General features: G+C 36.9%; 1 protein-coding gene and 1 long non-coding RNA gene across 15 annotated transcripts in view; one reads left to right on the top strand and one right to left on the bottom strand.

The window, feature by feature from the left end:
• LOC308194595 overlaps positions 1 to 14,561 on the bottom strand; it is a 281,017-nt gene that overhangs the window by 199,620 nt on the left and 66,836 nt on the right. For all 14 annotated transcript variants that reach the window (XR_013950690.1, XR_013950691.1, XR_013950692.1 and 11 more), the window contains one exon: positions 1,004 to 1,156. This is a non-coding gene — a long non-coding RNA (uncharacterized lncRNA). The remainder of the gene's footprint in view (positions 1 to 1,003; positions 1,157 to 14,561) is intronic.
• The window catches only part of TACR3 (tachykinin receptor 3), a 50,083-nt gene that overhangs the window by 21,583 nt on the left and 13,939 nt on the right, over positions 1 to 14,561 (top strand). Inside the window, exon 4 of the mRNA XM_080590693.1 lies at positions 12,738 to 12,934. Within this exon, the coding sequence (XP_080446819.1) occupies positions 12,738 to 12,934 (197 nt within the window). The remainder of the gene's footprint in view (positions 1 to 12,737; positions 12,935 to 14,561) is intronic.

Genomic DNA, 14,561 nt, shown 5'->3' on the forward strand with positions numbered 1-14,561 from the left:
GAGTTTGCCAAGAAAAGATTTGAAGGTTGAGAAAGTTGTTAATATAGTCTCATCATTTTGTCTATGTGATGGTGCAAGGCACCCTGAATTCTTCTGAAAGCAACCACAAAGAATAAAGAATTCAAAGAATTTCATTCCACACAATACAGGTTGGACAACAGAAAGTCATACTTAGTCAGGGAGTCAAAGATTTCAATTTTTTAGAAATTCAGGAGTGGATAGGAATGATAAGATTAGTGTGAGGAAACATTTTGGGAGGAGCTGTTTCATGACAGAAACTGATTATCTACCTTTCATCCAATTTGCCAGTTCAGGGCTAGACTAAGCATTACACCAGTGGCTTCAGATCTCAGTCCATTATCAGTTACTTTCTGTCCTAATTCATGCTCCAATATTTGAACCACTTTTTTTTTTCCTCTTCCTTTTCATTTTCATTTTCTTTTTCTTTTTCTTTGACAGATCAGATGTCTCATAGACTGACTCATTTAAGATGCTAATGTGAGTCTTTTGAACTTTTAAACATCCACCCACTACATGTGGGGACTTTGCAGACTTTAACCCTTCTTCTTAAAGCTTCTGGCACGATATTGACTGATCTTCAGCTACTTTATTCTCCTGTAACTCCCATTTTCAAAAGATAGAGTTATAATTTCAATACTGTTATATATAAAGGAAGTTTATACGTCTCATAATGTTGCTATCAGCTTTACTAGGCCAGTGTTCTTCACATTCAAGGCAGACATAGACCGGCCCTCACTTATTGTCTCCCCACTGTTTTTTCTATCTAACTTTTATTCCAATCCCTCTCCAGAGTTTACTTAACCTATAAGAGGGAATAATTATGTACTGTAAATCAAACTAATCAGTTACTGTCTTTGTCACAAGATACAGTTCTGATAAAACTTTTCCTGAAAAAACGTTTCCCAACAGAAGATACCATTGCTTTCACCCAACAGCAAGAATACAGAAGAACAGGAAACACTCTTTTAATTTTAAATCTTACCTTTACATTTCTCCTTACTTCTGTTAACTTCATGATAATACTTCACTGTGCATCTGTTTTGGCAGTGTTCATGATTCCTCCATACTTATGCCTCCTCTTGTATTCTTTGCTTCTCCTGACACAGTCAGACTGAGGCGTCATCTCTGCTTCTTACTGCAACGAAGATTGAATAAAAATCACATTTTTCCAACATTAAAACTATTTTGTAAATATGCATGTAAATAAGAAAAAATACATTTACGAGTGACTCACACTATTACAGAAAGCATTAAAGAGATGGTCAAGTTTACCAGCCTAGCTATATAAGAAAATTTGCAAAGCTTTGTATATATTTTTTGACATAAGTAGACATCCCGTATCAATTTACAGTCAAATCTATCTATTTAACCAGTTAATACAGTATATTGAACACAGTGGAGGAGAAAATGAAGAAGTGGAAAACTTGAGACTGCCATCTGAAAAGAAAAATATGTTGAAATCAGTGTGGAACTGCAGGAATAATGATGTCAGGGGAGCCAAAACAGTCACATGTAAATTGAAAAATCACTGAAAATTACTATATGGGAAGCTTTTAGTAGATAAACAGGAATAGCCAGGTGAAGTGTTGGAAGGACTACAAATAAATACTACAGAAAGACATCTCGACAATTTTAAAGAATTTTTGGAAATGAATACATGGAATATTCCCCTTTTTCACAGACTACAGAAGTAAACAACAAACAGGATCTGAACAAATGGTCTCTGTAAGAATCAGTATGTGGTGTGAGCACTTCACACACAGTCATTCACGCTTATTTCTCTGTTTTGGACATGTTCCCCCCCCCCCTTTTCCCCCCAGATTTAGAGATTTTCCATAGAAGGGCAACTAAAATGATCAAGGGTATTATGAAGAGAGACTTAAAATGGCTCAGACTTCTCATTTGGAGAAGAGGTGGCCACGGGCTGAGATGATCTGGGTTTACAGACTCATGAAGGTCTTGGATAAAGTGACCGAAGAACTGTTGATCACCATATGCTGAAATGCAAGAACTAAAAGGTGCCCAATGATACTAGTCAGACAGCAGTTTGAAGCAGGTAAAAGAGAGAGTAATTCATTTGTACAGAGCTTCTGAGACTTTATCCTTACAGACTCTATGATCTCAGAAGGTTCAGAAAGGGATTAGTCAAATTAAAAATTAATAAATTCATAGATACAGAAAGAAGGAAGCAGGGATCTCCCCTCCTCTAATACAGTTCTGGATGCTGGGACAGTATTAGTAAATGGAAGATGGAAAATGGTTCATGGGATCTCCCCAAACAAGCACCTAGGGTAATGGACAACTGTCCTATCCAAGAGGGACTGTCTTATGTCCTTATGCTTCTTTTTTAAATAGTAGTACAGCTATTAAAGTTCAGCTGTTAAAGTTCAGTTATTCAGCACATTATTCCTGGCTTCTCACTGAGTTTCAGTGTAACTAAAAAGGCAGATTTCTTTTTTTAAGCACATACAAATACATGACATGAAATTATTTTAATATACATTTTTTAATCAGTGGATGAAGTAAGAAAAAGTCTAGTTGGAAATAATGATACTTTTGCTGACATTAAGTGGCAGCTGAAAAGGGCACAATGAAAGAAAGAAGATAAACTGCGTCAGGGTGGTGTAGTTTATTAAGGGGCAGATTTTGCTAAATTAGAAAGAAAAAGCAAGAGTCAAAGCCCAAAACATTACAGTGTAGCATCAAAACTGGTGGAACACTGAACAAGCTATAAGCACCTACTAAGGCTGACAAAGACAGGAAAAAACAAGACCATACTCATACTCTAAAGTTTAGTCACCAAAAACAGGTGATGAAAACATCACACTGAACTCACATATCACATGGTAAGTAATTCTGAAATTAAAATCTTTCTTATTAACACACAACCACTAAGTCTAGGCAAACAGACTTCTTAGGTGCCAACCTGTTCATAAAAGTTCACAAAGATTGCATTCAACCATAAAAAAAATAAAAAAAACTCTGACATAGTGAATCCAAGTAGTTGTCTTGCATGTGATTCCCTATTTCAAACACCATCTTGAAAACCCATTTTCCTAGACATTTGTTTAGTCTTCTCCAAGGTTGGAAAATAATTGCTATCCCAGGTGACTGTAAAAAGACATGGTAAGTTTAATATCTTCCCAGTTATTTAAGCAATCCATATTCTCCTAGCTTCTCCCAGTATGAGAATCAGCATTTCAGTCTCCAAGAAGTTACGATGAGTGAAACAACCTATCCATCCCATCATGGTGTAATGAGGTGCAGAAATTCAATTTGTTACAAATACTATACGCCTCAGGCCAAAAATAAGTGCCTGTGTAATTTTTTGGTCCATCAGTAGTCCTCTTCTGTAAATGGGTCTACTCTTTGGCTTTGCAGAGTTTGATAATGAACGTAAAATGGAGAAAAACAGAGAGGGGTATGTTAGAACAGAAATAAGAGAAGAGGAAGCTGAAGAATTAAACTATTTTATCAGCAGGTGGTCTCACTGACCTAACAGACATAGCACCGTGGCTTACACTGTGTGGATTACTATATCGCCTGAGTATGTGAAATTTCATATAGCCACAGATAAACTATAATTTATTGGCAATACTAATACACTATTGGCAGGCACCATTTAGGCCAAAGCTTCATGATGGCGGAATGCCGTGACCATGCTTCAGTGCAGCCATTCAAAAATTTAGCAAGTATTGTTCAGCACATTCAAAAAGCAAAAAGGCTAACTAATAACAGGTTGGAAGATGATTTACCCAGCTAGCAGCAATTCTATGCATTCCACTGCTTTGCTGTAACTCAACAACCAGAAAAAAAAAAAAAGATACTTTTTAATAGTTCCAGTCCTTATACGTAAACGTGCATCTCTTTAGGCAGTTTAAGGTGAGACAAAAATACCACCTCTTATGTTCATCCACGGCCTTTCTTCTACAAAAAACACAAGCAACTGAACTGAACTAAAAGTTTCTATAGTGATTGTCTCTGAATCTCTCACTGTTTTCCCTGTTGTAAAACTAGCCTAAATTTATGATTTCCTACTCCTAAGTCAGTCTTGCCTGAAGTTTGAGTCACTGAGTCACACTTCCTGGTGACTTTGGAGTGAAAGTACTCTAAAAACAAAATCAGTCTGTAGATTGTGAATGTGTGTCACTGAGAACATGGCGAGTTTTAAAAATCGGTTTTATCTGTGTTTGCCTTTGACATTGGCACATTTTTTGCTAAAAGAAAAGAAATAAACAACCCAAGAAGAAGGAATTCTCAGGAGCAATTTCAGATCTAAAGAGCAAGCGTAAGCCAAGTGGAATGAACCTGAAATCTGGTAAAGGTTTCCTTGTTTCAAGTCCAGTTATGATTTTCCCCTCTAACACCTCTAAAGGTGATGAATACACCAGACTGTTTACATGCATTTCACACCTTAGACCTTTTCATTTATGATGAAGAGACCTCTCTTTCTTACATTTGTATAAACTCTAGTTATCATCTCTTTCTGCTCCCTTGTACCCGTTTTGTTTTTGCAGCTCTTACTGAGTTTTCATAGTGTTTTCAAGACTAGAAGTAAATTTGAATAGTAATACCTTAAAATATCTTCCATAGTGCTTTTTTTTTTTTTAATTACAGCTGGTCCTTCTCTCTCCATCCACCCGCTGTTTTAGTTTTCTGAACTTCTGTATTGTCTGAATTAAATGCCAGGATTTCTCTGAGAGATAGACCACAGCCAACAAATATGTATACAGTTTGTGTAAATACACTAAAATTGGTAATTTATTTCCCAGAGAAGGAATCCATAGAATTATGTGTCATACCAGCATCGTGCTACAGTCTTCTAATCAGATGACTGCCACATACATTACATAATGGTTATTCTCCTTGGTGACTCAGATGTCATTTTGAGGAACAACACCTCCTAAAATAGTATTTCCAAAATTCTCACCTTCTAAGTCAAAATCTGAAGCAAAAACCTTGCACTGTAAATTTTGGAAAGCCACATATACGACTATACTAAAGATAAATAGAGGCGGTAAGACCAATAAGCATCTGGAGCAAGACTAGAAATTACAGAGTTAGGCCAATTCCACTAGTAGCACAAACCATGCAAGACTACTCACTCACACCTTGAAAACCTCAAAAGGTCTTTTACTGCCCCTGAATGTGGCCCATCCAATCTGCAGTTACCCTGCATCCAATCTGAGCTCCCCTGTAAAATATAATAAACTGTGACCACATGCATAGCCCTGCAGAGAACACAGAGCTCACAGGAAAGCCTTTCCTGGAGGGAAATCAGAGACAAATTAATTTCAGCCTGAGTTTTGAGTCTGTTGAGCTTCCTGGATTGGTGCTCTGCACCCGTGTGGTGAAGAGTCCAGGAGGCCTGACACAGATCAGTCGTTTTGAAGCACCGCAGTGCCGAGAGCTGCACACCCAGGCCAGAAGAACTGCAGATCCAGCACTGCATTTATAACTTCTCTCATTACTGTTCATTACGTGTTGCCATTCCTTTAAAATAAAACAATTTCAGCGCATCTTCTTCTGAGTTAAAGCAGAAGGCTGTGTGATTACCTTCTTAAGACTTAGAGGAAGAGAGCTCACCAAACTCCTGCTACAGCACAAACTTACTGAGGGAAAACCAGACGAAACAGCCCGGGGTCATAACAAATGGTGGCAGGAGCCAAACTGTGGAGAAGCTGCTATCCTCCAAATGGGGTTTTTAGAAGCAGAAGAATATCATAGCCTATAGACGGAGGGGTCTGCGTGTTATGTCTATTGGCACCTTCACCCAACAAAGTTAACCCTTTAACTCAAGCACTTCATGCTTGAGAAGCCTCTGTACTGCAAACACTGCGTACAACCCATTCAAAGCACCTTCATGCCATTATTCCTTGTCTGGGGGAGGTGGAAGGAGATTCTTTGATTTCAGCTGGCTTTGGAGTAGGTTTCCTAGGAAACTGTTTCAGCCACCCTGCCCTGGGTTGGCTTATCCCTTGTTCCACAGGGCTACCCAACCTGTGCATCACGGCCAAGTCGGTGGTACCTTAATGCTAAAATGCCGGTGTGAAAGCAGAAGCAGCAGATGCTGTCAGGACAGTGACATTCCTGATATGTTGTTGCAAGCATAATTGGCCTTTTTACTGACCAAATATTTCCAAAACTTTCTGTTAGAGGCAAATCTACCTCTCCTAATAAATTCATAACCTTGTGCAGTTGTTTGTGGAATGATAAAAACAAACTAAGTGCATCAACTGCAAAATATAAACCTCAGACATCACTGACATTAAATTTCTTTTTAACTCAATTTAAATTAAAATAATCTTTGGGGGGACATTATTAATTTTGGTTGGTTTATTTCATAGGTGATAATGAACACTTTTGCTTTGACTTTTGAAAGGGAAAATGCTAAAATGCTACTGCCATTGCAAATGCCTGATTACGATGGCAATAAAATAACTATTTTATTTTTTTTTTCTGAACGGAGTTTTGCCATGTGTTTTAAGTAACTACTGTCCAGGAACAATTCGTTTCATCTTCTTGCAACACAATTTTAGTCCTAGCAACAGAAAAGAGAAGAAAAAAGTTTTGTTTAACCATATATTAAATAATATGCATTCTTTCCCATTATGTTCTATGCCAAAATTATACAGAGATATGGTAAACATTAAATGGTTTATATAAATCACTTATTTAATTCCCCTAAGTGAATGAACTGAAAATAAAGTAATCCAAAAGACTGTAGGCTTTCCGTACAACATAAGAGCCTGTGCTCGTATTTTGAAGATAACCAGGGGTATTCATCTTATTTTAGGTTCTACAGACCACTTGCATTGACAGGAGCCCACATAAAGCACACAAAATATAGGGATGCTTGTGCATAATTAATTAGTGTAATTCAGCATTGCCTTATTTGTTTATTATTGCACTGTTCAGTACAAGGCCTTGTTTCAAAGAGAGGAAATTCTCATGTACCAATCCTTCTGCAGTTTGATATGGAAAATTCAAGTGAGTCCTAGGACAGTGGCAAGGTTCTGGGAGAGCCTTCCGGTGAGGATTAAAGGTCCCAGGACATTTTCAGAAACGCAGCAGAAAGTAGACTTAAGAACCAACTATTCCTACTGGGAAAACAAACAAAGATACAAATATTTTGTTTCCCCTGCACCAAATCTCATCTCTGCTTGGAGAAACAAAATTGAAGTGTCCCCTGTCACTTGTTCCAGGTCATATTTACAGAAGAAAGCTGTTGTAAAATGAACGATAGTTTGAATTTAAAATGCATAAGCACGAGCCCATTTTTTTTCACTTTTTTTCAGCACTAGTTGGATAATCATGTTCGGCAATGCCAGTTCCACAGCAGCCACTCTGAGTCATTTCCTCAAGAACATAAACTCCTTATGCTCCTCCATGCTGAAGAGCAGGACAATGATCCCTGGCCACCTCAGGAGTTTAACTCAAACAATGAAAAATGGAAAGAACTTAAAGTGCACCTTATGAACCATTCTCTCTGCTCTGTATTCTCTGTGTACTGTACGCGCAGACCTTCAATGCCATGCCTCAAAAAATTCTTTAGGAAACCCATTTAACAAAATTCAGAAGAACCATCCTGAAGAAAAGTAGAGAGACATGCAGCATAAGAAAAGTACAAATAAAAATAGCAGTAGCTAAGACCATCCATGAAGAATGTCAGAATGTCAGAAAAAAATAACATTTTAGCATCTGTAAGACAGCAATCTGATTCAAAGCTACTTCATACAAGAACAGACAATCTTTTTCAACTTTACAGCTTAAATAACAAAGCAAGTGATTGTGAATTCAGTCTGCAGCAAGGGATTATGCTAACTGAAATGAAAAGTAGTTGCTTTATTTCAAGCAACTGAGAAAAAAAATGGATGGGAAGTATAAGTCAGGAGAAGAAAATTATTTGTGGAGCACTAGAATTGACATGTGCATTATCTGACTGAAAGACTTCCTGCACTTTTAAGCTCGCTGTTTTTTTTCTCCTGAATCTGCATCTACTTCAGATATTAAGAATCTACCCTTTCTAAAAGAGCAAAGAAAATACCTGAGCTTGTAAAAAATATATGAAAATCCACAGCACTTGTACCTCAGAAAACAGTCCAATCTCTATCCTAAAGCCAGTAGTTACCTTTGAATTAGTAGTTACTTAATTTTCTTGCAAAAGATGGGTATCTTACTCCAGCTAAGTGTTGTGGAGAAGCAAAGGATGTAATGGTGTTGCTTCTTCTCTGGTGCTTAGTGCACAAGTGCTATGTATGTCCCCAGGATTGGGAAGAGGATTTACTGTTTGCAAGCTAACACCTAAGGGGAAATTCTTAGCATAATGTTAGCCTGGTGTTTTACATCTTCCAAAAGAGCACAGAGCAGAAATAGGAACACATTATGGCTCCCAGAGATTGTCTTGAGCTATGTTTAAGTTGTATTCATGGATAAATAATATCCATGAGCGAGTAAAAGAGGAAATTCTTACATGGTTTGGGTAGTTAAATTATTTTCTCTGCTCATTTACTTCTGCATGAAGTAAAAAGGAGTAAAAGTTCTGAAATCAATGCCATTACAGCACCTGAAACTGATGCAAATGAAATCTGAAGCCAAATCCATGACCTTGTAGATGCAACAATATCAAAAATGACTTAGAAAGGCAATAAGGAGTTGCAAAGCAGATCGAAAAGGAGATGATGACCTGGCCTAAGTTTTAGGCATTGACAACAAATCAATGTTTTGCAAAGTGAATTGCTATGGCCACCCCCCAGCAGCATTTGAGCCTCTCAGAAAAGTATCTTTTATTCCGAATCTTGCAAGAGCTGTTGCATCTAATTCAGACTCATTTTTCTAGCTAGGAGGAAAAAAAAAAAAGATCTGCATCTGCTGCTGTTTCTTGGTGTAATAGAATCTGTTAGCTCTTTTTCACTTGTACTGCTTCAGATGTTTCAAAACACAGGCAAACCCACAAACTCCAACTCCAATAAACTTATGTCTTCTTTGTTCTTTTAAATACATTTTGTCTCATTACACACGTTTATTAATGAAATAATGCTTCTAATTCAGAAGGGAAGGATTTAAATGAGCAGGCAACGCTGCAAAGAACATAATTTTTTTTATAGACGTAGCTTTTCTTTGACACAGGCAGAAGTAGATCAACATCAGCAGAACATGTCAATGAAAATCAAAATATATAATACTTTGATTTGCCATCAGATTCCAAATCTAGCCTCAGGAATTCCCCAGAGGTTGCACAACTGCTGAGGGACTCAATACAATTAATTTTAATGGAAAGGAGAAGTCCTGGGACAGCAAGATCCTCCCTTTCCTCCAGCCACGCTGCACAGTGTACACAAGGGGAGGTTGAAGAGAGCATCAGGGGAACTCGGTGCCGCTGAGACACAGGTTGGAGATACCCATTAGGATCACACATTTCGGTAAACTCCTTTGTAAAATGGGGCCAGGAGCAGAGCTAGGCTCTAACAACTGATTTTGGTCACTTTCTGGTTTGCTTACTGTAGTGATGTTCCCTAATGCACAAAAGCAAACTTATTATTGAATTCTATGCAACACAGAACAAGGGAGAAAGCAATTGAAAAAGAGGTGATATCTCAGGAAATAGAAAAAGGAGAACAGGCATATTCAAAAGAAATGAAATAAAAGAACTTTGTATTGCCAGAACCACAGGTCTAAATACTCCAAACAACAACAACAAAAAGGGTACGGCTTTCTTTCATACTCTGCAGTTGAACTTGCAAAGGTTCATCAGAGATTTTTTTAGTGAATCAACACAGTACAAAGACAATCAAGCTTCTGCAGCAAATTCATACTCGGCCCATTTCATTTATTTTCTTTGTGCCCTAATTAATTGAGCTTAACTGTTTACTGGCACTCGTTCATCAGGACTCGTACCAAGTGAAATCAAGGTGCCCTGGGCTTACAGACCTGGAAGGCAGTCCCTGTTCATAGCACTGATGGCATCAAAAATGGAACTTGAACTCTTTGGAAAGAACAAGGGGATGGACAGGAACCACAGCTATAAACTGTAAGGTGCAGCCTTGCACAGTGGGAACGCCTGTCTCTAAAAGAAGTTGGGAATAATCTCCCTCCTTTTCAGCTTCCTCTTGTTCTTCTCCAACATTTCTGCCAACCCATAAGCATTCTTAGCCCATGAATGAGGACGAAGCACTGCTTTTTGATTTCTCTTACAACTTTTGTGGTTGACTTCAAATTCAACTGTAACTTCCCTGTGTTTCCAACAATTATATGGCACGGATGCTGCAGCCTTGCAACATCTCACTTACCACCATCTCCTTAGGCAAGGTGCCAATGAGGGCACTGTACTATAAATACCCAAAATAATGGCAACTTATACTTGACATTAAAGGAAAGACTTTTCTTAAATGTCCTTTTTTGCATGAAAAAATGAGTACCTTTTTCTTCTAGGAAAAAATACCTTACACATTAATGAGGAAATTCCACTGTATGTCTTCCCCTAAACATACATATGTCAGTATATCATCCCTCAGATCAGTGAAACTCAAATTGATATAGACTGATCTGAGAGGAAAATGCTACTTTTTAGGTAATTTTTCTTATTTATTAAGAACAGTTGCAAAACTGAATCATTCAGAATGTAATGAGCTTTACTGCCCGTCATTTCAGTGACTTGTGTTCACAAATGAAATCAAACCCTAATGGCCATCTCAAATCATCTTTTGCTTGTCTAGTTTAACTATTTGCTTTAGAAAGTTGTGCTTGATAATGACTTAGTATTTAAGCACAAATTTCCAGACAAAAAACAACATTTTTTTTTGTTTTCACTGCTAAAAAAGATCAGTGTGATATGTGTTGTTTTGCTTTGTTCATGTTGTTTTTGGTTTGTTTTGTTGTGTTTTAAGAAAAAGAACTTGAGACAAAAATCAGGCCTCAAAACCATCCATTTTGTACCTATGATTTTCTGATGATAAATAATTCTAAGAATAATTTCACATGCACAGCTGGTACTGCAAGATTTGCTAATTAAATGTGAAGGCAAGTAATTCAATTTTCAGCTGTTCTGAAATTACAGAATTCCTGGACAGCATTGAAGTAATACTAATGACTCCAACCAGACAGAAAAGCACAGCGACAAGTAAAGTGCACCTGTAAATCAGGGGGCAGAGAGCTTAAGGACAGTGGTGAAACTCTGGAGTTAAGTCTTCTACCTGTACAATGCAAGGCGCAGGTGTAAATCCCTAGCAGAAGAATATGGGAAATCCAAGGGAGTAGAAAAGGCATCCCATTTAATGTTGTAAGACTGTGATCTGACAGTATATTTTTGGCATCGTTTCAGATATAAAATTCAGCGCAGAAATGTCAAATCAGGTTCCTCCTCCCCCCTAAAAAAAAAAATCCATCTTTACCTTCACACATGGTTCCATATACATCTATATGTGCCTAGATACAGACATACAGATGCACATTCAGAGCAGGTGTATGTGACACTACGTTTTGGTGTGTTGCCTTCCCTTATAATAATACTCATCTTCCTTCTGCAATGATTTACAGTTAACTGTTGAAAAGTGCCTTAGAAGAACCAACTATTAATGTTGTATGAATGGATGAAGGTACCTTTTGTATTTTTAAGTGATGATCGATATGTATTTACCTGCAATAACATGCATTCTCATCTTGTACAATACAGTCCCAGCCTACCGGTAAACTCATAAATTGGTGCCAGATGTTAAACGAAAAATTGCTTTGTTTCCAACAAGGTGAGAATTAAGGATAGTGCCATGACACTCATATGTAAAATTATTTAGCTAAATTAGCTGAAATTTTCTAAAAATATTAGCCTAAGACACATAGGCATAGGAAATTTCAGGTCTCTTTTTTTTCTGGCAAAACTATTAACAACAGAAAAATCAGCACCTTGTACAGAGAAATGAAGGGAACTGTTGATAGCAAACCCTGTTATTCTTCAGTATTCACAGTACAAACGAACAAACATACGCCCAGCACAGACCCATCACGTCTGGTTTCATTTTACCCACAGAATAAAAATCTGTTGTGTGACTTCTTGTGTTGAAAATGGTAGCCAGGCTAGCAGTTCTCATAGCTGAAGGCAGAAGGGAGTAGTGAAAACTCCACGTGACTCAACTTCTCTTCTTGTGTGCTTAATGGAAGCTATGGAAGCTAATGGATGCTATGTTGCCTGCAGAAAACAAATTCGGAACAACAGCCAAGGAAACTGTTAGCCTCTAAAATTAAAGAGGATGTTGCAGTTGCTCATTTCCTACAACCTAGTGTTTACTCAAATCACATCTACTAATTGGGAACAAGAAATATGCTTGTGGACCGCAACACAAAAAGCCAGCAGGGTCAATAAAGGCCACCGTATGGTGTCCAAATTAAAGGCATTCTAACCTTTTTCTAGACACCTAATCATGGAATAAAATAATATTTAGATAGCCAAATACAAGTAAGCAAATACTTATTGTAAGAATCAGCACAGATATGTTAAAGAAGCTTTTCATATTATTTTAATTAGCAAAAAGAGGATTCAATCCAATTTAAAAAAAAATATTAGAAAAGTCAGTTTAAAAGGAAAATGATACAAAGGCATGCTCACATTTGCTGTGACTAACTTCAATGACCAAATACCAGAATTAATGGGCATTAAATACTAGTCGTAATAAAAATAAAAAAATATGTATATTATTAAACAGCATTATCATTTCCTTTATCAGGTGGTAAAAATGATGATTGTGGTTGTGTTGACATTTGCCATCTGTTGGCTGCCCTACCACACTTACTTCATAGTTACTGGGATCTATCAACAATTAAATCGGTGGAAATACATTCAGCAAATCTATTTGGCCAGTTTTTGGCTTGCCATGAGCTCTACCATGTACAATCCCATTATCTACTGCTGCCTTAATAAGAGGTAAGAGCTAGTTACGAATCAGTTGGTGGGTATGTTTTCAATGAGAAAGTAAATGGTTTAAATCTGATAAAAGACAATTTTTTCACTTGGATACTTTTGAATGAGTGGGAAGAAAAAAAAATCCTTTAGGTTTGTACTTGACATGAATACACAGAACCAAATGCACATTTCCAGCAAATACTTTGGTCTACTTAAAATTTCAGAATAAAATTCAGTATTCAGAGACCAACCCTTCCTGTTTGCAATTGCAAAATTTGACATCTATAGAAGTGTCCTACTTTTTGGCTTGCAAAAACATCGCAAAGTAAGGAATTAAAGACAATTATTAGTGATATACAGTGCAATCTGTTTGTTCACTAACTGTAGCCATAATTTTATTTTGCAATGCTGGAAGGATATAACAAAATGCTATTTACTGTGTATTTTATATCTAACCATTATATTTCTACTAATTTCTGAGGTCATGTTTTTATGGCAGCTACAGAAGATGTTACTCATTAAAGAAATTAACACTGTTCATGTGGCTTAAGTATATTTTGACACTCATACACTGCAACATTAAACGTCTGGATTCTTTAATAGAAATCAACAGAAATATTCCTAATTTTGAAGCTCATTAAAGGTCACCTGGTTCAGAATTCAATACAATAATGACATAATGGTGAGAGTTTTCTTATAATCAAGTTTCATATTGAAATCAAGAAGCCTGACTGTCTGCTTCCTTTTCACATAGCAGGAAAATACAGCCTGTTGCTGGGAGTCAGGACAATTCACGCAATATTGTTACCTCTGCTGGATCTGGTATAAGACAGGGTTATAATAGCCCAGCCTTATCTTCCAGGCTAACTAGGATATTACTTACGTATCTAAATAGAGATAACATTATTTCAAGAGGAAGAAAAAACAAGCCCTGAACAAGGAAGAACATAGAAAATGAGATGAAAAAATAATACAGTCTAAAGATGTTTGGGTTTTACATCTTCCTACACTAAGCTTCTTTCCATTAGAGGCTCTTTCTTTATTGTTCTACTTTTTCTATATTTAGACTGCATCTAAACAGAGGAATGCTGAATAGCAAGCTACGTGCTCATTTGTCATCATATGGCATTTCTGTGGCAAAGTATGAAAGAAGAATAGTTTTTAATCAGTTTAATGAATTTATTAGCCTCTAAAAACCGAGAAGGAAAGGTAGTTAGTTCGGTAAGATCAGTCAGCTTTCACTGAAAAATTCATCTAAGATTTTATCTCTGGTCATCAATGCTCCAAAAAGCTTACAGACACAATAAGCAACATTGCTGCATCGTTGCAGCAAAACCCACAGCAGCAAGAGAAACGAGGAAGCCTACTAAGTTTTAGGTCAAGGTGAAAAGATGTTCTTTTTCAGGTTACAAGAAATAGACAGTGAATTGTTTTTCTAATAAATTTAATTTCTATGCTGCAAAGGCATACACATAAAAAAATAATAATAGCCCTTATATTAAATCTCCAGTTCTGAACTGAACTAATAAAAGTACCCATTTATGAGTATTGCAAGCACTAATGTGCCAAAGCCCCAAAATTCTTTGCTGTTCATATCTTGTTTGCATTCAGTTCTCAGTTTTCTAGGATCTTTATTATGAACGATTTT

This window comes from Anser brachyrhynchus (assembly GCF_964034855.1).
Source record: "Anser brachyrhynchus genome assembly, chromosome: 4".
In the NCBI taxonomy this organism is placed as follows: domain Eukaryota; kingdom Metazoa; phylum Chordata; class Aves; order Anseriformes; family Anatidae; genus Anser; species Anser brachyrhynchus.